This window comes from Pteropus medius, unplaced genomic scaffold, assembly GCF_902729225.1.
Source record: "Pteropus medius unplaced genomic scaffold, Ma_sr-lr_union100, whole genome shotgun sequence".
Taxonomy (NCBI): Eukaryota; Metazoa; Chordata; class Mammalia; order Chiroptera; family Pteropodidae; genus Pteropus; species Pteropus medius.
This window is the reverse complement of record NW_024344377.1, coordinates 3,566,834-3,590,397: the sequence shown is the minus strand read 5'-3', so window position 1 is coordinate 3,590,397 and position 23,564 is coordinate 3,566,834. Positions and strand designations below refer to the sequence as shown.

The following is a 23,564-nucleotide window of genomic DNA, read 5'->3' as shown; positions in this document are numbered from 1 at the left end:
CAGATGCGAGTGAAGGAGCCTTTTAGGTCGAGGACATAAAAAGGCCGCCTTTTAGAGGCCTCACTTCCTTATAGCCCAGGTCCCACCAGCTTGGCCTGCGACTTGGAGTCCTAAACTCCTTGGTGTCGCTGAGAAAGAGCTCCAGGCTTGGAGGTCCAAGTCCCAGCCCCGCCACCTCCCCTTGGATGACCTCGGACGCTCTACTGCGTCTCCCGTTCTTTAGATGCGGATGAAGGGTTGCTATGGCAGCCCTGGTCCTCCTCCCACTTCGCTACCTAGGCTTGTCTGAGTTTCAGATAAGAGCATCTGAACATGCAGCCTCTGTATGTTCATTTATAAGCTGAAAAAAGTAAAGCCTCCAAATTATTGTTCTCTTGCAAGGTGTAATAACGGTGGTGATCATTATGGCAACTGTTAACCGAGTGTTATGTGCCCAGCTCTGGGCTAAGAGCTTTATCACATTCTTTTCCATCTGCATTTTATAGAAGTTAAGAAAATTGTCTGAAGTCACGCAACTTGTAAGGTCTGAGTGACCTAAGGCAGCCTCTAGCGGGTGGGCCTTCCAGTTCGGTGACTCGCTATTTTTCAGTGGCTTCCCTCGATTTATCTAAGTCGGTGCTTCTCAACTCTGGCTGCCTGGATGCCTGGCCCTCATCACCAGAAGGTCTGACTCAGTTGGTGGGGCGGGGCCCACGGGCCAGTGTCTGCTCCTCAGCGATTCTAACGTGCAGCCAGGGAGGAGAGCTGCTGTTCTCAGCACATGTCCACGGATGGCGCTCTGCCCTGCAGGAGGAGGGGATTGGTCAGGTGACCTCCAGGGTGTGTTGTCCAAGAGCCTCCAAGGTTCTGGAACTATAAGAAGCTCATGAGTACATCTATGATGGTTCTTTTCCTTCTTCTTGTTTTAGGCAGAATATGAAGTTACTCCAGATGAAAAACTGGGAGAAAAAGGGAAGGAAGTTATGACCAAGTACCTCACCCCAAAGGTAAGAGGCTGCCCAGGCCCTGCAGCAAGAGGGATGGGAGGCCTTATCCAGGAATGTGAGCCCCCAGATCTCTGCCGGGAAGGCACCCGGCTGGTGGCTGCCATTGGTCTCCAGAGATCCAGAATTCTCGGCCTGCCCCAGAGAGCACACATGCCTGGCAGGGCCAAAGCGGGTGATCGAGGCCAGGCCAGTGCGGGTGTTTCTGAGAGGCCAGTGAGGTGGGGAAGGGCCCGAGGGTGGTCAGCAGGGAAAGGGGTGGCTACAGCTGTGTTGGCAGAGGCAATGTCATCTGAACACGTTAGAATGCAGAGTATTCGGAAGCGGTTTCTGGAGTGTGCTGAAGGGCGAGAGGCCGCCCGACCCCACCTCAGGAACACCCCGTCATGGCTGAAGGAAGAGAGGCAACGCCACCCCCACCCCCAGGGTCCTGGAGGCCCTGGAACTCACGTCTTCTTACCCCCGACTTGACAGATAATGTGTTCTCCATCCAGTTCAGAGAGCCTGGCCCGGGAGCCTGGGTTCTGGTCCCCGTGTTCTACGTGTGCAATCAAGTCATGCCCCCTCTCTGGGCCTCAGTTTCCCTTTCTCAAAAGTGGCTGTCCCTGCCAGACCCGCCTCCCAGAGGCCCGGAGAGCCTGAGATGACACCTGCATGCAAACTGCTTTGGGCGTGTCCTGCACCCCTGTGGGCCAGTGGTGGCTTCGTCCTCACCCTGGACCTGGACACTAGGCACTGGTCCCACAGGAAGGGGGCTCCCCATGTCTCAGGCTGCCACTAGACGGAGGTCACCATAGCTTGTGTGACGAGGTCCTGGCTGTTTGTCCACACAATGTGGCAGGGGTGGCTTCGGGCACATAGGTCAGGAAACCATCCTACCCCTAACTCCCCGTGGGACCAAGGACTTCCTGGGCCTCAGTGTTCTTTGCTGCAAGATGGGTGAGGCTTGAGCAGATCATTGCAGACGGTTCCTGCAAACTGGACAGTCACAGGTTCTGTCCTCTCTGAGCCCACACGGAGGGGGTGACAAGGGAGTCACAAGACAAAGACCAAACAACGGGAAGCAGGAGGTGGGGTGCTTCCAGGCAGCGAGGACTGTGTTGCCAACAAGGCACAGAGACTCCCAGGAGCTGACCTTTAGCCCCGGAAGGAGGGCAGCCCCCGGCCCCTCCGAGAGTATTAATCGATCATTCAATTCCTAATCAGCTGAATTCAAAAGGCCTTAAGCACCTGCCACCTTGGTGGCACTCACTCCCGTGGCTGGTGTCACTGAAACGTGGATGCTGCAGCTACTCACGCTGACTTCCACTCAGGAGACACAGGTGGGATCGTGGAACGAAGGATGCAGGTCGCATACAGCAGCTGCTCCAGCCCCAGCTGGGCTGCCCAGCTGCACCCAGGGTGACACGAGGGGTGTGCACCCGCCGTAGCTCCCTCACCCCAGGGGGCTGCAAGAACACCAGCTCCCTGGCTGAGCACCGCAGGGAGCCACAGGCGCCTGGATGTTCTGTGATGCTTCCAGCCTCTACACGAGGAGAGACAGCCCTGTTGATGGGCGGCTCCCAGAGCCGATGGGGAGGAAGCTGCTGTGGGCGCGGCTGGTGGGACCTTCAGCTGCCCTCTGTGCAGGCAGTTTCCACAGTGGCTCGGCTTTGGCCGTCCACCTCTCCATCTGGGCCCCTTCGGGGCTGCTCACCTGCTTGGGTTCCCTCCAGACGGTGGCGGTTGTGGCAGCTAACACGTGTCGAGGACCCACTGTGTCCAGGCGCCGTCTCACTTAGTCCTCGCAGTCACCACGTGATGTGATTCTGTTGGCCCCACCTTCCCCATGAGGACGGGGAGGCTCGGGGGGCTGTCACTGTCCCAGGTCACCCAGCCAGGGGCCAGGGCTTGAGCCCAGGTCGCGGTAACCCGGGACTCCTTGGTCTGTCCCCTGTGACGCACCGTTTTCTGCCCCTGCCCCTTGCTGCCCTGCACGTCCCCCCACCCCCGGGCTCTGCTGGCCTAGCCGATCTCAGTGAGGGTGGACTGGTTCTTTGCCCAGCCTCGTCGGCTCCTTCAGCCCATCCATGGACTGCGGTAGGGGCCACTTCTCCCTCTCCCGCCTTGGCCAGCCTCATCCAGAAGCTTCTGCCGGAGGACCCCAACCTGGGCCCTCCAGACCTCTCTACTCCTGCTCAGTGCTGGGGAGGTGGGGGCGGCCCAGACTCTCCGTCAGCTCAGACGGTTTACAAGTACCTCAGAGCCTGCCAACATTTTTTCCTTAAGTACTCCTCAGTTTTTAAAATTTAAACCACACCATATGTTATGGCCCGGGGGCCTGGGGAGGTGGTGGGAGCAGTCCCGTGGGCCGACTGCTTTCCTACAATAAATTTTGCACTGCCTCCCCAGCCCTTCCTGTAGTCACCTCTCAGCAGCCTGTTTCACTTCTCAGTGCTGGGGAGTGAGGGGCTGGGAGGGGGGCTGAGCTAGTGGCCGAGGCCCCAGCATTGGCTCTGAGGTCTTGGAACGACCCCTACAGCCGTTGTCCCCAAACCCAGATCGTCCTTACCTTGGGCCCCTTTCAAGTTGCAGCTCATGAGTCTTGGCTTCAAGCAGCATTTTCCAAAGGGTAGAGCGTGGGACGCTGGTCATTTGCGAGGCTCTGAGGAAAAAAAAACACCCCCATGGTCAGTTACTATGTGTGGGCAACGCCGCATTTCCCCCTCGTAAAGATTCACTCGGCGTGTGAGCATATTAAAGGCTCTGAGAAGTCCTGCAATACAGAAACCTGTTTGACTGCTAACAAAACATTTCCTAAACTTGTATGATCATAAAACTCGGTTTTCTCTTTCAAATTTCACTTCTTGCTGAGTACATCTTGGGCTGCAGAACACATCGCAAGGTCTTCATGACCTGGCCGCTATCTGCTCTAACATTCTTCCCCCGTTACCTCTCCCACAGCCCCCAAACTGGGCTCCAGCCACGTCATTTCCCAGTCTCACCTTGACATCCGAACCTCGCTGCCTTTGTTCAGCCTGCTCCCTGCAAGGCCCTTCGTCTGGCCGGTGTGACCCCCTCCATCTTTCTCCCTCTGTGTCCCCGCTCCGCCCACAGCCTCCTCTGCCTCTGGTGAGAAGCCATCGCGCCTCCCTGGGTGGTTTCTGAGTGTGCTGCTCTGTTATGCTTCTTTAGGTTCATGCAGTCAGTGCTTCCACGGCCTGGCGGGGGGTTCTGAGGGGCCCCCCTTACAAAGGGGGTGACCGCACATCAACAGATCAGTCGAATGCCGTGTGACGGGAGCAGCGGTGGGACTGAGCGATGGGAAGTGGGGAAGGGGCTTGCGAGAGGTTGCCCCTGGACCACTCTGGGTGAGCTGGGGAGGCTTCTGGGAGGTGATGCGGCTAAACCAAATCTTAACATGATAATGAGGAGGAGGAGGAGGAGGAGGAAGTCAGGCCCAGATGAAAGGAAAGGAGGATGAGGGCCTTTCATGGGCAATTCTCCCCTGGGGAATTTTTGTCCCCTTGGGCAGGGGGGTGAGGGGGTTCCCATTTGGCAGCATCTGGAGATATCTTTGATTGACCCATTTGAGAGGATGAGCGACTGGCATTTAATAGACATAGACCAGGGACAGTGCTGAACTTCCTACAACACACAGGCCCCACAGCAAAGGGTTATCTGGCCCCAAATGTCAGTAGTGCTGAGGGCGAGAAACCCTGGTACAGAGGCGGGAAAAGCGTGGGGTGGTCAGTGTTGTAGGAGGGGAAGGTGGGGGGTACAGCATCCTCTGGGTGGCAGGGCCTGGAAAACCATGGTGGGGACTTTGACACCATCCCAAGGGCAGCGGGGAGCACTAGGGCTCTGCGTGCCATGTGCGGTGTAGGGCGACCCCTCTGACCACACGGAGGAGAAGGAAGAGGAGGAGACCGAAGGTGGGAGCTGACTCAGGGAGCCGCTGCAGGGGCTGTGGGGATACGGAGCACAGGGAATGTTTGGAGGAAGGGGCTCCGGGAGCCAGCCAGGTGTGGGGCGTGGACGAGTCCCAAGTGACTCTCTTATTTCCATCTTGAGTCACTGAGTGGGTGCAGGTGCCCAGGAAGGACGGAGAGCACAGGATGAGAGTCATTGCTGTAGGTGACGTGGTTATTAGTTCATTTGGCAGAGAGGATGGCATCTGCTCTCTCTGGTGTCCCCTGCCCCAGCACCGTGCTGGACGCATGGCACTCATTCATCGCCAGCTGGTTCGATTAAGACAATAAGGGGGCCCTGGAAGCTTCCTTCCACGGTCCCCTCTCCTCTCCTGCCTCGTGTCTCTTTCTGTGGAGCTGACACTTGGCTGGCTTGTGTCCCGGGCTCTGACTTGATGTATTTGCTGGGAGTCTGGCTGGAAAGTCCCTGCTCGATGTCGAAGCTTATGCTCGGAGCCAAATTCTCACCCTCCGTGGAGTGAAGCTCCTCAAACCCTGATCTGAAGTTTTCCCTCCCAAGAGGCAAGTCCACTCTTTGGACCCTGCCCAGAATCCTGTATCCATTGCCCTGTATACATGGCCAGCTTTGTTCTGGGGGCCGTTAGAGAACGCGGCCCAGGGTGGGCTTTGGAGTGGGCTGAAAGCCATTGGAGATGTAACACGAAGGCAGCAGAGTGCTGTGAGGCGAGTTTTAGAACCAGGGTAGACCTGTGTTGGAAGCCAGACTCGGCCTCTCTTAGCTCCGTGGCCTTGGGAAAAGTTACTTGACTTCTCGTCTGCTGCATGGGCAGCGTAGTGGTGAGGGTCATAAATGCCGGTGAGTACAGAGCCCAAGAGCTGATGCGTATTAGACACTCGCTCAGCAGTGGCTGTCCCCTGACAGCCCTTGTCCCCCTCCCTTGTCTGCGCTTTCAAAATCAGGCTGTTGAGTGAGGAAATCACTCAGACACGAACTCCAGGTGTGGGTTGTGAGAGGCCAAGGAGGGGTCTAAAGGGCCCCCAGCCACAGAGGGCTGGCCGGAGAGGCCGGATTCATTAAAAGGCAACGCATTCGTCGAGATGATTAATGTCGCAGCCACAACAAACAAACCCCAAATCTTAGGGGCTTCATGCAATGGAGACTTCTTCTTCCTCATGCACAATCTAATTAGGTCTTCTACTCTCCTGGGTGAAGGCCGGGGGTCCTGGCTGCTTTTGCGGCCCTACCACCTCGGAGATGTTTTTGCGTGGTCACCACCAAAGGGGATGAGAGGCGGGAAGGAGGCACATGAGCTTTAACTGCCTTGGCTCGGAAGTGACACATCACTTCCTCTCCCAGTCCATTAGCCAGCAGAGGAAGGCTGGGGGACTCAAGGGAGCATATGGAGTACTGCCACCCCCCTATGTTCTCATCCCCCAACCCCCAAGCTGAAAACATCGTCTGCGTGGCAGGCTAGTCTCTGGAGTTGGTGATACAGCCATGAGCATGGCATGCCCTGTAGATATTCTCAGGCTTGTCAGCTCAGAGAGGCTGCCCAGAGGCCCGCTGGTGGAATCAGACATGTGTGCTGGGCTCTGTAGAGATCTGGGCAGCTTGCCTAGATCTAGGCACCTGCAGATCAGAAGTGATACAGGTGACAGGTGTTCAGCGGGGCAGGGTTGCTCTGAGCTGGGGTGGCCCAGGAAATATTCCTAATTATAATAATAAATAATAATAATAGGTGATCCTGAAAACAGTATTATAGACTGTGATCACTCATCACTGCAGACTTCCTTTTAAACATACTAGCTTTATGGAAATATAATTTATATACCATAAAATTTACTCTTTTAAAATGTACAGTTTAATGGTTTTTAAAATATTCACTGAGTTATACAGCTATCGTTGTCTGGTTCCAGGAGATTTTATCATGCCCAATAGAAACTCTACCTGTTAGCAGTCACCCCCATTTCCGTCTCCTCTGAGCCCCCAGCAACCACTCATCTACTTTCTGTCTCTGCAGATTGAACTATTCTGGACATTTAATATAAGTAGAATCATACAGTATGTGGACTTTTGTGACCGACTTCTTTCACTTAGCGTGTCTTCAGGCTTCATCCATGTTGTCACATGTATCAGTATTTCATTCCTTTTTAAGGCTGAATAATATTCCGCTATATGGATAAACTACAGTTCATTTATCTTCTCATCAATTAATGGACACTTGGGTTGTTTCTACTTTTTCGACTATTATGAATAATGCTGTTATGAACATTCGTATACAGGTTTTTGCATGAACATATGTTCTCATTTCTCTTGGGTACATACTTAGGAGTGGAATTGTGGGTCATATGATAACACAATGTTTAATCATCTGACGACCTACCAGACCGTTTTCCAAGTGTCTGTACCATTTGACATTCCCACCAGCAGTGTCTGGAGGTTCCACTCTCTCTATACCCTCTCCAGCACTTGACATTTTCTATCTTTTCTATTTTATTCATCCTCGTGGGTGTGAAGTGGTGTCTCATGGTGGCTTCGATTTGCATTCCCCTAATGACTAATGATGTTGAGCAATTTTTCATGTGCTTATCGGCTGCTTATATATATTCTTTGGAGAAATGTCTATTCAAATCCTTTGCCCATTTTTAAATTGGGTTTTTTATCTTCTCGATGTTGAATTTTAAGAGTTCTTTGTTCAGAATACAAGTCCCTTATCAGATATATGATTTGCAAATATTTTCTCCTATTCTGTGGGTTGTCTTTTTACTTTCTTGATGGTATTTTTTGAAGCGTAAAGATTTCAAATTTTTATGAAATTCAGTTCATTTTTGTGACTTGTTTTTAAATGACTTGTTTTTACTTTGTCTTATCTGTCCTTATAAGGTGGCCTCGGTTTGGGGGGAAACAAGGTGTATATGGAGACAAAGCAAACAAACTATAGTGCCTATTCGGCCCACAAATCTGTCTTCCTCTAGAGAACCAAAGCCCAACTACCTGTAAGAGCCAGGCCAGACATAGTCCTTCCAGAATATTCCAGCCCTTCTCCTGAGTGACATGACAACATTCTTTAGGCCCTCTATGTCCAGCACTGCAATGGCATCTTACAGACCTGCTCTTGGATCTTCCTAGCAACTCCCCAGGATGGGCACTAGCAGACCCATTTTACAGATCAGGCAGCCAAGGTTTGGGAAGGGAGGAGGCTGGTTTAGAACAGTGGAAGCTGGGCTTAAGCGGAACTCCTGGGTATCTCGCATCGGCAGTGCCATGCATGGGGCACCTTGCCGTGTCCGTTTTAATCAGGGCCCATGCCCAGCTGAGCTGCGTCTCCAGCGTGGAGCTGCCCCATGGCAATCACAACAGTGGGACCAGTGTCGGCGACGTTTCACTAGGGAAGATCAGTGGAGTCCAGGTGAAGCTCCGACCTGGCCGAGGGCCCAGCTGGAAGGGCCTGCGTGGGTTTCTGCTGACAACGAGGTGGACAGGTGTGTTGGGGCAGGCTCCTGACACAGGCCCGCTCGCGGTTCTCGGCGGGTTCTCGGCACGCCCCAGGCAGGCAGCTCTTAGAGGACATTTCTTGCGGGTAGTTCCGCTGGCAGGATATTGTTCTCGGGGCCCTCCACACGCATGCCTCTTTGTTTCTGTAAACAATGATAGAGTAAGGCAGGGAAGTTTGTTCTCGTTAAGGGGGAAATTACCCATCAGCCCGAGTTCCTGCACAAAAGAAGTCTATTCCTAGTGCTTGTTTGGCTCTCCGGAAAACATCCACCTTTTAAAAAGTAAAGAGTTCGAATGAAAGGAAATAATAATTATTCTAAGTTCCTCTTTCTCTTTGGAGGGGCTTCGCTGGCACCACCCCTTCCCCACCTAGGCAGCAGCATAGGAGTCTGAGCAGCAGCAGGCAGGCTTCCCAGCAGGAGATGGCCTCTCGGCAGTCCAGGCGGCAGCGTCAATCCTTGTCCTCGGTTTCACGTGGGACCCCAGTTCTGTCACTTGCCAGCTGCGCATCCTTGGAGCCTCAAGTTTTCCCACCTGAGTACGGGGATAATAATGGTGGTGCTGAAATGGGCTCGTGGTCATCAGTCATTCTCAGAGCACCTTCACAGTACGTCTGCACACCGCCCTGACATTTCCTTATACGACATCTTTCTTTAAATCAACTCATCTTTTTTAACTTAAAATGAGTTTTAACAGGAAACTTTGTATCAGGAACATGTCTGGAAAACCACTCATCTTGATTTGCTGTACGTAAAGATAAGTGAAAACAAATCGATTTTGAATTCTAGTTAGATACTCTTTTGTCTACCTAAGGCTCTGAGCCTAACGCCTTCTTCCTCCTCGATGGAGATGAGTGAGTGTTAGAGACGAATTAGCAAGACGTTAGCACCTCACTGAGACTTTGTTTTTGAGGATGAGAGTCTTGAAGGAGAATTGAAAAGGGACTATGTTTTTCAATGAGTGATTCGATATTATTTAATCGTGTCCCTGGACCTCCTAAGACAACCTCATCATCTTTGGAAAATGCTAGGCTAACTCTCCATCTCCCAGCTATGGTGCATGTCATAAATGCCGGCATGTTGTCGGAGGAAATAGCATGACCCAGCAGAGGGCACTGGATGAGGAGCGAGGCTTATCCCTGGATCTCCCTCCCTGGGGTCTGTGGCCTTGCGGGAGCTGGCACAGAGTCCACCTAACATCTAAGCAACCCTTGGTCTCCAAGGCAACCCAGGGCACGAAATGTGGGTGGCTTGGGCAAATCCCTCCCTTCCAGGTGCCTGCCACATCCTCCGTGGGGTTTGGGATCCCAACCACCGGCCCAGGACCCAGCTTTTCACCTTTGCTGAGATTGCTCGGCCCTCGTCTGTCTCCCAGCACCCAGAACAGCGTCTCCATCCTGTAGTTAAGGAATCTGGTGAGCTTGGAGTGCGGGCTGGAAGGACAGCTGGGCCAGCGGGCCGTGCGCCCTGGCCTTTCCTGCTCCGTGCCACAGCACTGTGAGGAGACTCAAGGGTGCGAGAGGTCTGAAAAGAAAACTTGAGGGAGGAACTTAGTGGGGTCTGCTCAAGCCGCCGTGGGGGCGGGGCGGGGCTGGGCCTCGTCCACGTTTGGGGGCAGCAGGGAGAGGAAATCCAGACAAGGAAAGCCAACATTTGTGCTCACTAGGCGTCCTGTGGCAAGTCAGAAGGGCGCCGGCGTTTACTGAGCAACTACTGTGTGCCTGGGACTTCCTATTTCATGTTTAACTCAGCTCTTGTAACAGCGGCCGAAAGGACGAGAAGTGGGGGGGGAGGGGGGTGTCAAAGAGGTTACGTAATTGCCCAGGAGCACCCAGTAGGGCCAGAGCAGGAAGTCGCACGCAGGCCTGTCCCCCTCGCAGCCAGGCGCCCCCCTCTCGCAGGCCTTGGCGATGCCGCGGGTAGACCGAGGAGGAGGCTCGACCCGGGCCAGGAGCAGCTCTCACCACATGCCAAACGCTGCGCCGAGGGCTTTCAGTAACTCCCTCAATCCACGGGTCTTCCCCTGGGTCGTGTCTCCATGATAAAGATGAGGAGATGGAGTAACTTGCTCGGCTAAGACAAGCCGGCCTGGCCCCCACCGCTCATGTGGCTTCCTGCCAAGGGGCTATTAACGGCTCAGGGGCACTCACCAGGGAGCGGGGTGCTATTCGGAGAGCAGCATGGCCTGCGAGGGCTCTCGAGTCCTTTTGTGTTCGCCCCAGCGCCCAGCATCCGCCTTGCTCCCCACAGAAGGCACTGGCTGCTCTACCTGCCCTCTGAGCCGTCCAGAATGGTTGCGAGAGGACCCGAGAGCTCATCCTTGGGGACTGTCCCACCAGTTTGCCACCCAGGGTGGGCGGCAGCACTCAGGGAATCTCAGGGGCCACTCAGCCCACAGCCATCTACTCTCGTTGAGTGGCCTGGAGGCCACACCCCCCTTTTTGCCTCTCTCCCCTCCCCAGGCCCTGGCTTTGAGAGGAACACTTATGACTCCACGGAACCCAGTTTTAAAATCACTGAGTTAAGCTAAACTTCTCATTTCCTAGATGAGGGAAGAGAGGGGCTAGACCGCCCCCCACCCCAGCCCAGGATTACATGGCTTGGTAGAGGGGATTGGAAAGTTTCTTGCTGGGCTTTCCACAGCCCTGTGCTACAAAGCATGGAGAGAAGGCACCAGAAGGAATGCTTCCCGGTCTTGGTTTCCAGTCCCCACCGTGGATGGCCTGCAGCTGGGCCTCAGTCCCTGTTCATGGGCCTGGCGTGTCCAAACGCTGAGTGACGCGTGGTGTCCTAGCAGAGCAGAGAAGGCCATGGGTGCAGGACGTTCATCATTTGAGCATCCATGCCTTTCAGACGGAGATGGCCTTGAAGGGGTAGCACTGTCATGAGCTCTCCCCGACTCCTTTACCGAGGGTGGATTTTAATGGGGGAGATGGGCAACATAGCACTAATTTAGCACCTACTGAATACAATATGCTTTACACCTTTACCTCACTCCATCCTTGTGACAGTCCTCTGCAGTAGACACAATTGTCCCCTTTATACCTTGGGCCAAGGTCTTTAGCTACCGAGAATGGAAGCTGGGGGAATTGAAAGCAGAGAGTCAGACAGACACTTGTACTCAAGTGTCCACACCAGCATTTTTCACAATGGCCAAAAAGTGGAAACAACCATGTGTCCATAAACATACGGATGGATAAACACAATGTGGTCCATGCAGACAATGGAATATGGTCATTCATAGCCACAAATAGGAATGTTCTGACACCTGCTACAATGTGGGTAAACCTTGAAAACATTATGCTAAGTAAAGGAGGGGGACACAAAAGACCACATATTGCGTGATTCCACTTGTATGAAATATCTGGAATAGGAAAATCCATCGAGACAGGATGTTAATGAGTGTTTACCAGGGGCTAGTGGGAGGCAGGTGATAGGGGGTTATTGCTCAGTGAGTACAGAGTTTTTGTCTGGGGTGATGAAAAAATTGTCGTAAAAGATGGTAGTGATGGTTAATATTATGAATGTAACTAATGCCACTGAACTGTACACTTAAAAATGGTTAAAATGGCCATTTTTAGGCTATGTATATTTTACCACAATGAAAGAAAAGCAACAACAGAAAAAGAGTGAATCTGAGGTCTAACCCCATTGTGTCTGATTTCAGAGCCCGTGATCTTTCCCTTCCACTGTGTTGTCTTATCAGAAGTTAACCAAAGATGAAATCCACCCCCTCCGCCCCAAACACAGCCGCCGAATCAGGCTCCCAGGTGCTGCGTGGACGAGGAGGTCCGGGAGGGCAGGGGGGCCGAATGAAGGATGGACATGCTGGTCCGTCTCTGCACGTCCAGCTGCTGGCCCTGAACCTGGGCATCGACTTCCACTTTGCACTGTGTCCTTAGCATTGTCTCATGTCACAATCTCCCCACACAGCGTTTTTCACGACCGCGTAATTGTCCTTCACATAGATGTACTTTTTTTCTCCCCCAACCTTTCCTGGAAAACAAATTCCCTTTGCCTGAAGCCTGATTTCTTCCTGGCTCCTCCCGCCGTCCTGGAGACTGATGCGCTAGCCGGGGCTCCTCACAGCAGGACCAAGCATGCCCACCCGGGTCCCGTTTCCTTTCTCGTGACCTTCCAAGTCAGGAAATTGGATGTTCCTTTGATGCTGGGGAGCCAGCTCTGCCTCCGACCCCTGTTCCCTCATGTGTATATGGTATTTCCTGCCCCGAGTGGCTGGAGACAGAGAAATCAGCCATAGGCTTCCTGAGGACAACCTCCTCCCCTCGAGCTCTTCCCTGGGTGGGCAGTGACGCTGGTCTCTGTGGTGTCTGTGCTGGGCTGACTCACTGTGTGGCCTGATAGTGGGCCTTGGGCAGAGAAATGACATCACTGGGGGGGCATCCGTTGAATTCCCTGGATATGAGGAGGTTCCTGCCCCTCCTTCACTCCCAAGCCCCATGGAATGAAATCCTCACTGGAGAAAAATCTCCCATGGCCAAGATATTTCCAACACAAGTTTCACAGTGAAGCCGGTTTGGAAGGCGTGGAGTGGGAGGGTGTTCTGGAAGCCGGAAAGCTGGCTCGCAGCGCCCTGGCCTCTCATGCACAAGGAATGAGGGACACTCCCCATCATGAGCATCCTGCAGCTCAGCCCTTCGGACCCAGGCTCACTCAAGAATGACCTGCACGTGGCTGCGCCGACCTTAAGCAGAGTTCTCTGGATGCAAGCTGCTTGCCAGAAAAAAAAAAAAGTACAAAACCCACTTCTCTAGGCCCCCAAGAGTCAGCTCACAGCCTGTGTAAACAACGCGTCATTTCTCATCACGCACTTTGGGTCCGTGGGTCATGGCTGGGGATTATCGAATTGACAGAGCCCGGCTGGCCCCTCAGTCCACCTCCAGGCATATTTCGTTTTGTTAATTTTCATTTCTCGCTTTTGACGTAAAGAGTCGAGGTCTGGGTCAGGGTTGCTGGTGTGTTTTCCTTTCTTTCTCATTAAAGTCGCCCAGCTCTCAGGGCCCCTGGCTAAATTCTGCCAGTGTTTGAAAAACGTCCTCTCGCTTCCTGACTTCTCATAATCCTTCATCCTGATTTCTGCGAAACCACTTGAACAGCAAAGGAAATATGGGTCAAGATCCTCTAAGCCCCAGTCTGCTTTTTCCTTCTTGAAGGCTTGTGGCCATTTCTCAAGGGCCGGCCGTTTTTCTCCGCTTTGCTGACCCAGGGAACATGACATCTGATGACCTGGGGTGACCAGGTCAGTAGGGGCGCCATCGGAAAAGGCTGGAACCCCCTCACTTAGAGCACTTCCTGGCCTTTATGATCTTTATGAGCCCGCTGTCTGTTTGGGGTCCTCGCAGGCAATCCTGCCATCTTAAATTTGTCCAGAGAAGTGTCAATTTTGCCTTACGAAAAACCTGATTCTTTCAGAGCCCTGGTCTTCTCAGAATACTTCCCTGTGTACAAATGCCAGGAGATGAAGGCAGGAAGGGTTATCCTCGTGTAGCCAAACCCCCTTCATCCTTTGGGCCTTGAACAAGCTTTACCTCAGCCATGAATCCACAGCGTCTGGTGCGGTTGCCCCCCTGAGCTCTCCCTCCTGGGGGCCCAGAGGCTGTACCACATTCAGTCACCCTTGGTCCCCATCAGCCTGAACTCCTGCCATTGGCCAAATAAGCTGGTCTACGAGGTCCTTGGGGTGCAGCTCGTGACCTGGGCACAGAATGGACACTCAGGGAATCTGTGTGGCTGGTGGACCGAAGCAGCTCAGACCCCAGCTGGACAAGCAACGATCTCCTTGCTTTCTGACTGGTCACAGCAGTAGCACCATCTCTAACTCCGCTTGCAAAGACAGCACCCGTCCTTTATGGCGTCTTTCCAGCCTGGCAGACTAAGCAGCCAAACCCAGGGCCACCCCGAAGTTGGTGCACGAGATCGTTGCTCAAAGAGTTCAGGAGATTGCCAGGTGGTCGCATGTGTGAAGGAACTGTGGGCATTACAGGGGCCCCGGGGCTGCCTGTAATGGTGTCAGCTGTCCTCACCTTCTCCTCCAACACGAGAAGCCCCAGAGGGCCCTGTGAGCTCCTCATACTCTGCTCTTTGGCTGTTCATCACAGAGAAATAAAGGTACAGATCAGGCTCCATCTTCCTAAGGCGTGGGACAGTCAGGCAGGAGGTGGATTCCTGAGTGTCCCTCTGCAGGAGGCGCCTTTGAGACTGAATGTTTTCGGAGACAAGGGAAGATCCAGATTTTGTGGGGGCTGAAGCTGAAATAACTGGGGGTGTGTGTCACTTATTAGGTACATAAGTGAGTATTTCCTGAGAATGAGAGAAGAAATCACAACAGATGACGAGCCATTGAGATTCGGGTCCTTTTCATCTGTGGTTGTGGTGTAGTAATGCTTCCCTGGAGAAACGTGGCTTCCCCTCCCGCTAGAACACTCCATGGCTCCCAGGTCTGCAGGTGAAGGGCCCTAAAGCTCAAGCTTCCTCCGCTTCAGGGTAAATTGCCTTTAGTGGAGACCATGCCCACCCCGACGGGAGGCAGCGAGCATCACCTTCCCTGAGAACTTGAAGGGGCACGGAGAGTTCCTATGGGGGGAGACTTGTCATTTTTCTGGCCCATACCCCAAGGACCTCTGGCCTAGCTCTGTGTCCCTGCCCAGTGCGGCTGCGTCTGGCCCGGTGCTCAGACCACGCAGACACTCAGGTGGGGGGCGTTGGGCTGCTTCCGCCGAGAGCCACTGGGTACAGACACCGGCCCCCAGGTGGACGGCCCCACAGCGTTTGCTCATGGGCGTTTGGCAGGGCGGATTTATTGTCCCCCAGTGACCCAGAAAACAAAACCCTGCCCTTTCCTTTGGTTCTGTTCTTGTTTGGGGCTCGTGTCTGCTTCTGGGCCACGTACAGAGAGAGGAACTGCTCCAGACGGACACGGGCACATGGCAGTGGCTTTTCCACATGGCACTGAAGGTTTTGATTAAAAAGGTGGAAGAATGGCGCTTTTTCTTCCTGTCAGCCAGACCTTAAATCAACCCTTAAGTGAGGAAACGCTGTCCAAGGCTGCCGTTCAGTAAACTCTCCTTTGTCTTCTGGCTGTGACTGTGCAAGCGGGGTTCGTTTCGAGCCAGGGCTCAGGGCTGGAACGAGACCCCCTTTGCCCCTCTCCGGCTTCCCTCACCCAGTTCCCATCACTGGAGTCGGGCGAGCCGGGCTGTTAGTTCATGGAACTCAGCACCGGCCGACTTGAGGGTGGGGAGAGGAAAGCGAGAAGAGAGGGAGCCCCCGGCGGCTTGGGCAGCATTCGAGGGTATCCCCTGGGCACCTGGCCCAGCTCCTGATTTTACAGATGGTGAATTAGTCTAGATTCTTGGCAGCAAGTAGCAGATACTTAACCCAGTTGCTCAAACAAAGGAGGAACTTATTGGAAGGGTGGGAGATATGATTAAATGAAATCGTGGGAGAGACACGGCTGTACCTGGGCTGAGGAACCCCTGGCACCAGGATGGTTCTTCCCAGGTAAACTCCAGGTTCTCCCCCAGCCAAGCCTCCAACCCATGGTTTCTGCCTGAGACAGAAACTAAAAAAAATCCCAAAGAACCCTGGTTGACCCAGTTGCCCAAAGGCAGCGGGTAGATCAGATGACCTCACGAAAGTGCTTCAGACCAACAGATCGACCCCCTTGCCTTCTGCCTCCCTCTCTGCTGCTATGAATGTGAATGTGTACACACACGTTTACTCCACAAATGTACTGAGCACCTACTGTGTGCCAGAAACATCGTCAGTTCATCTCAACAAACCAGAGTGGGGAGGTTACAGGTTTGGAGCCAGACTGGCCTGGATTTGAATGCCAGGTCCCCATCTTCTGTTCTGTCACGAACACGTGTGGAGTACTAGCTGCCCTCTGAGCACCGCGTTCGATTCTGATGAGAGGATGGACAGAGAGCTCCCTGAGGCTCAGTCTCCACATCTGTGACCTTGGAACAACAAGCCCCACCTTTGGCCTTTGTTCTGGAAGCAACAGAAGTAAATGTGGGAAAGCTCATTGAGGGTCAGGGGCCAGTGTCAGGCTGGCCCCTCGTCCAGGTGCCCACAACCGGAGCCTGATTCCCACCCCTACCCCCACCCACGGCCGGGCCCTGGCAGCTCTGACACGGACCCCGTCATGAAGGGTCACGGGGCATCTGTGGAAATGCCCCTCCCCTGTTTCTGTCCTGGAGAACTTGAGAGTGGCCCCCCAAGAAATAGCTGCTGCCAGCCTGGTCTGGGCGACACACCCCTAGGCAGCCCCTTGTTCGGAAGGAAGGGGACCCCCTGGAACCCCTGTCTTCCAGCGTGCCTTGCCTGTCTTCTGCTTAGCTTCTCCTGCAAGCCAAGTCTGTCCACATTGGGAAATTGCAAATAGTTTACATGGGAAATGTCAGCTGCCCACATATGAAAATATACACATCATTAAGTCCTAAGTGCTCGCGTCTGGAGATAGAGCAGAGTCTCCTGGACTGACCTTTGGTTCACTGGTGGAACCATTGCTAATGAGAGCTGAGCTCCTCGGTGGGATGTTTTCCTATGCTGAAGTAAAGCATATGTTGGCCATTAGCCTGTGTGTGTTGGTGGGGTGGGGGGTACGTTGACAGTACGATGCAAACAGCATTTGCCAAAACATGCATAGTCCACTGCACTTCATTACCCAGCCCCCATGGGCCTCCGAGAAAGGCTTGCTCTTCAAGGCCAAAGTCACATCTGCCTCACATGGTCCTAGAAGGACTATGGCACCCATAGGATGATGCTTAGGAATAAGACTGCCTAGATCACCCGTTTGAATCCTGTCTTCACTCCCATGCTGTGTGACCTCGGACAAGTTCTTTAACTTGTCTCAGCCTATTTCTGCACCTGTAAAGAGGAGATAATAATGATAAAACCTACCTTGCGAGGATTAAAAAAGATAACCTATGTCAAGCTCCTAGGACTTAACATATAGCAATAGATGCTCAGGAGATGCCAGCGGTTATGATGATATGCTGGCAGTCGTCACCAAGAGTTGAGGTCAGGTGCAAGGTCCTGCCTGCTCAGAGAATTATCTTGGATGAGGTACTGGAAGGGGATCCTGGAGACTGGACAGGATTCGGACGTGCCGCGATGGGGCAGGGAATGAGCGAACCCAGCAGCTGGAGGCTGGAGCTTGTCCAAGAAACAACGAGCGTCGGGTGAGAGCGTCGGCGGGAAGGGCGTTTGCCAGGCCCAAGATGGCACTGGACTTGGTCCATGGGCCATGGAGCCCGTCTGTGCTGCATGGTGGGGAAAACTCCCTTGGGGGCCATCGTGTCTTTCCAGGGAGTGTGTTTCTAGAAGGCTCTAGGGGTGACGCTTGCAAGAGCAGGTGGTGGCTGAGACCTGTGAGGGGCCTACTGAGTAGTCCAGGCGCGAAGTGGGGGGAGAGAAGAGGGGGTGGGCAGGAGAGGTGCAGGGGCTAAGATTGCTGTGCGTGCATGTTCCATGTTCCCATCTGTGAAGTGGGGAGAAGCTGGTTCTGAGTGGGGCCAGTGAGGCCAGAGCTATGTCCTTCCCCGAGAACTGGCCCTAGACACCTGGTTTAGAGCCCATGCAGCTCAGATTCACTGAGCCTACCCTGGACCCCCTCTCTGTATTGATCCTGGCTCCACCATGGGCCAGCAGTGTGACCTTGGAGGGGTCCCTCCCCTCCTTGGTCCTTTCCCATCTGTGCCACAAAGGGGTTGAATAAGCTGGGCCTTGAAGGTCTTCCCAGGAGAGCCCCTGTGTCTCCTCCTCCTCCTGCTCCATCTCGGGTCCTGAATCTCTGAACAAGTAGAAGGGATGTGTTTCCAGAAGGCTCTGAGGGTGACTTCAGGGGCGCTGACTTCAGGGTTCTCGGCGGCTCCTGAGGAGGACTGGGGGTGGCTCCGAAGGGCCGTCCACGGCTGAACTGTGTGCCTCCATTCTTGGGTGTCTCCCCATTTCCTCTCTGACATCTTGAAACAAGAGACTCTGAAGCCAGGAGATGCTTCGGGAACCAGGTCCTCAGACATGTGGAGTTTCTCACTGAGGCAGGAAATGATGTCCCTCCCTTCTGCCAGTCATCACAGTGCAGGGCTGTGGGGCAGGCAATGGCAGGGCCCTTGAGAGGCCGTGCCTGGGGCTGATGATTCGGCAGTAAGAACCAGCCTCACAAGAGACCGCACGTGTCAGCCAGCCCTGCTTGGTTAGGATGGTCCGGATGAGCCCTCCTCCCTCTGAGCAGCACCCCCTCTGCTCTCTGCTTAGTCCAGCCTCCAGGCCTCTGCCCGCGCAGTCCCCTCCACCTGCGTACATCTGACTTCCTCATCTAGGGCTACCTTTTGTCTTCCCTCTCCAGCGCTCCCTCCCACGCTGATCTCTCATTTTTACCCCTTGACTGTTATCGCGAAGGCCACAGTCCTCAGGTCTGAGATGAATCACTTGATCATTATTTCCTGTGTGCCACCTGGCCTCCCTGCCCTTGGAGGTCTGGGCGGGGCTGGCCTACCTGGGGGTGTCTGTGGGCGCCAGGGTCTCAACAGCACCACCTTGTGGCCTGACTGCAGGCTGGCGGAGGCTGGATATCCTGTGTGGCAGAGCTCATTGGGGTTGGGCTGTCCGCCTGCCTGGGACTTCAGGCCCTCTCGCTGCGAAGTCACGGAGGGTGGGTGTTGAAGGACGAGGGAGGCAGAGCCTCGGGTGTTCTGGGTGACCAGCACATGCTTCCCGGATCGAGCGCTAAGTAAAGCACCATGGGGCAGCTCTGTGCCCAGGCCAGGCCGTGTCTCTTCCAATGTCATCCTTCCCTCTTCGGCCTGCTCGGCCCCTGAAATGCTCCGGATTGTCCTGCTTCAGGTTAAGCACAGAAGGCCCTTGTGAAGCTGCTGTTATGATCTGGGAGTGGGGAAGCCTTGAGCGACTGCAGCACCAGAAGTGCTGCGACCCACACTGGGGCTCCTCCAAGTCCGCTGCTGTGCAAACGCAGCTTCCGGACGAGGCCTCAGCCGTTCTGTCCAGCCAGACCACGGCCCCTGCCCGACTGTGTCCTCCTCAGAACTCCCGAGGCCTCCCGGGCTTCCACTCATTACCCGTCATCCATCCCGTGCCTGAATATTCTGTTCCGAGGGAGCAGAGGATGAGGTTTAGGGTCATGGGCAGCTCGAGGGCACTAAGAACTTAACAGGGGGTTGGGGACGGAAGCGGGAAGAGGGCCTTAGAGAGGGGTGAAGGCGCCAAGCCCACTGCACCCCCTTCATCTGTTTCAGGGTCCGCCTCGCCATAGCTCTCCTGGCATTGCTGTCCAGAGCCCACCGGGCCCGCCGGATAGCCGGATGCAGCCCCCCCCTTCCCCAGCCCGCCTCCCAGGCCCCCGGGGACCAGAAAAGATTAGCTTCCTGGAAAGAGATCTGGAACAACATGGAATTAGGCCTTCAAGCCACAGGGGGTGAATTGTGGTTGCTGGGACCCCAGAGTCTTCTGAAGTCTGGAGGCCCTTTTTCTTACATGATGCATCAGACTTCACAGACAAGCCAGGGCAAGCCTTCCTAATGGCCCCCTTGGGAATGGACTGCCCTGACCTGGAGGGGAAGGACTGGACACCCTCCGATGCCATCGATGCAGATAGCGAATGCCCCACGGTAGTGCCCCCTGGAGCAGTGCCCACCTCACCCTCCTCACAGGGCTGGGTTTCCTTTCCAACTTAAACTGTCCAGCAGCTTCTTATTCCCTTCCTATTGGCAAAGGTGCCCCTCCCTGGAGTCGCTTGAAAGGGTGTTTGGTTGGAATTGCTTAATCTCTTCATGTTGAGCCAGAGACTGAGTTTAAACCTGTGGTCATGAAACCAAACTCATGATTACCTGCTCGTTAATTCCTGTTAGAGCTTTCACTGGTGGGCAGTGTCCCCGGAGCCCTCCTGCCAGCCAATCCCAAAGAATGGGGTGGTGTGACTTCATGTGCACAACTGGGTCACCCCCAGATCCTGGACAGCCCCTCCTATCTGCTCGGGAAGAGGGGGCCATGGCCGAAAAGGGAGCCCAGATGGCTGTTCTCTTCTGCAGATGGGAGGGCTCACAACAGGTGGGAGGTCCGCAGCCAGATCTGCTTTGCCTCTGACCCCGCCCTCCACGGAACCCTTCCCAGGTGGCCCCCTCCTGTAATGACCTCTCCATCTCTGAGCCACGTCATTCTCCATGTAAGTTCCTCCTGCCTCTGCTAGAGTGTCTCACACAGGCCTCCTGGGAGGTGGGGAGAGAGTGAGGGGAGGACAGGTGGTCCAGACACCCCACCGCCTCCAGTCAGACTCATTCTCGACCCACCCGACCTCGGTTCAAATCCCCTCTCTGCCACTTAGTGGCTGGGCGACCTCAGGTGAATGACTTAACCTTTCTGAGCCTTGGTTTCATCACTGTGAAATGAGTATAACTGTCTGCCTCATGGAGTGACAGGAAGTGTAAGTGAAATAATGGGTGTGAGACATTTCTCACAGTGCCTGGCCAGGACGGGCCTCCGTTAGGTAAGCCATTGTTACCCACTATTATTTCTACTTGTTTTAAATATTGGGTCTATAGATAAATTTCATTCAGAAGAGGAGCCCTTCAAACCAGCTTCGCACCAGTCGCCAATCTTCCTGAAGTAGATTTGCCGTGGCCTCGGGTTTGTTCTAATATTTGCTCTGAAGTAGCCTGGAGTTATTGATCCCAGAGACTTAGCTGCCAGAATTCCCAAGAAAGTTCCCCAAGTCTCAGAAGCAAAAAACTCCCAACCGTCAATTCCCAAGTCTTGAAGGACCCACAGGGCGTCTCTGGAGCAGCTGCAGAGGAGGAGGCGGAGGACCAAAGTGGCCGAGGGCAGGGCTCGGGACTCCGAGGTGGTCTAGCGCCCTTCCTGAGGAGCGGCAGGAGCTCCCGAGGCCCACACTGCTCTGGTTGCTCCTCTGCAGTCATTCACCAAGCTGTTCGTGTGGGGAGGGGGGGCCAGTCCGGGGCAGAGTGGGACCGGAGGCGTGAGGGAGCCCCCACAGCCCAGGATCGGCGACAGCAGACCTCTGGGAGATGCGCCCTGAGGTGTGCGGTGGAATCAGCTTTGCCTGGACACAGTGAGCAGGTGGCATCCACCATCATGGTGGCTCTCCCACACCTGAGGCCTCCCCTAGCCAGGGGCAGGGAGCCCCTCAGGCCCTGCTCAGCAGGGAGGCCTCAGAGCTGGGGGAGACCTGCAGAGAGTGGAGCCTAGGAGAGGAGGGAGGAGGGAGGAGGCAGGCAGGCAGGCGTTCAGAATAGCGGAGAATACAAAATGAGCCGCTGGTTTTACTCACCAGGGCCGGGCCAGGCTGCCCTGCCTTGGGATCACACGGCCCTCCCCAGACACCAATAGGCTTAGAAGAGTAATCAGCCCCACAGGCACATTTCAATAGCTGGGAAGAGAAAGCAAGCCTTTCGGATTTCAGCATCTTTGGGAAAGATGCGTCTAAGCCCCATCCTTCTGAGCCCTTTCCTGGCAATTTTCTCAAGTACCCCTGTGATTTGTTAAAAACCCACCTCATGACCCAGCTGGTGACTGAACAGTTGGTGGAGGGTGACCGGTGAGGGGGAAGGGTGTGGGGGAAGCTGCCTTCCCAGACCTGGCTGCTGCCCCCAGGTAGGATGCAGAAACTCTCGGAGCTGTTTTCAAACTCGAGCTACTTAGTCCAGGCAGCTTAACTGAGATGGAGAACGAAACGACAGTGGTGACGTTTATTGCACGTTTTTTACTTCATGCCAGGATCTGGGCCAGAGGCTTGACCTAAAGGTTTCATTGAGTCCTTCTGGGAGAAACTCTTATTTCTGATCATTTCCGGAAAACTAAGGCTGAGCAGTCAAGACCAAGGTCCCACAGTGACAGGTAGCAGATCTGGAATTCGAACCCGGGTCTGCCAAGGCCAACCCATATGGCTACTGAGCTCCCCTCCCCTGGCTGTCGGGTCGTCCTGTTCACGTGTCCTTTTGCCCATTCCAGACCCTTTTGCACATGACTTTGAGGCTGGACAGGTATTCACCTCACGTCTGCCCTCTAAGGAGACAGCGCCCCCAGAGTGGCCGGGGGGCATCGGCCGTGGACATCGGCCAGGGACATCGGCAAGCTCAGAGGGGGCTCACTGATGACTGCGCTGTGTCGCACAGTTCCTCACACCATGAGCACTCGCATGCCTCATTCAGTTCTGACCACAGGCCCAAGACGTGGGGACATCATCACTGATATTCTGCAGACAAGGACAGTGATGCTCAAAGGAGCCATGTGACCTCCGTGAGGTCACACCAGCTGAAAGTGGCAGAGCTGGAAACCTGACTTGGGCTTGTTCACTGCCTTCCAGCCCGGCCATGTCCCTGCACCACGGAACACTGCGTGTGGCCCAGGGCCAGGCGTCGGCAGTAGGGGCAGACGTGCCCACCACACTCTAGGGACCAGTGTGTGCCCAGCAGCTGTGGGTGGTCCCCAGTGGCCCTGCCCCTCCCCACCCCTACCCCCACTCCCGCCACTGACCAAGTCCTCTCTTTCCCTCCCTCCAGTCCCCAGTTTTCATCGCCGAAGTTGGCCAGGACCTGGTCTCACAGGCGGAGGAGAAGCTCCTTCAGAGGCCGTGCAAAGAACTCTTCTCTGCCTGTGCACAGTAAGTGCCCCAGCCCCCCGGCCTCCCTCCCTGGGCCGGCGGCATCAGGCCCCTCCGCCTCCTCTGGGCAGCCACACAGCCGCCCGGAGAGGGGCTGCCTGCAGCCTCCACCTGGCGCGCTGGCCACGGCGGGCAGATCTTCAGTGGCCGGGGGCCCCGGCCAAGCCCCCCAGCCATTCGCATACTTCTTAAGCAGCAAAAAACATACCAGGGGCCAAGTCCAAAGAAAACATCTGCTTCTGGGTGTTGAAAGCAAGAGGCTCTTTGGGCTGTTGAGACAGAGGAATGTGCAAACACCCGGCCCGGCTGGGTGGTTCGGAAATCCTTCCCAGGTCACTCGGCCCCCACTGCTGCCACCAGCCAAGGCCAGGTGGCACTGTTGTTGGGGGAGCCGTAGGCTGCCTTCTCAGCCACGCCCCATCATCTCTGCAGACCACGGAACACGAGAATTCAGTGGGTGTGGTGCCAGCCGTGTACCAGTTAAGCCCCCACCCATCACACACACACACACACACA

At 54.8% G+C, this 23,564-nt stretch overlaps 1 protein-coding gene across 6 annotated transcripts in view; it reads left to right on the top strand.

Moving 5' to 3' along the window:
- Window positions 1-23,564, top strand: part of GRK5 (G protein-coupled receptor kinase 5) — a 192,765-nt gene that overhangs the window by 143,710 nt on the left and 25,491 nt on the right. For 5 of the 6 annotated variants that reach the window (XR_005654559.1, XM_039870872.1, XM_039870871.1 and 2 more), the window contains 2 exons: window positions 909-986; window positions 22,948-23,048. Coding sequence is in view for 4 of the 6 variants with exons in the window: in XM_039870872.1 (XP_039726806.1) it covers window positions 909-986; window positions 22,948-23,048 (179 nt within the window). In the remaining 2 variants the exon portion in view is untranslated. Of the gene's footprint in view, window positions 1-908; window positions 987-22,947; window positions 23,049-23,564 lie in introns of those variants that run through there. The other variant, XM_039870876.1, reaches the window with a different exon arrangement.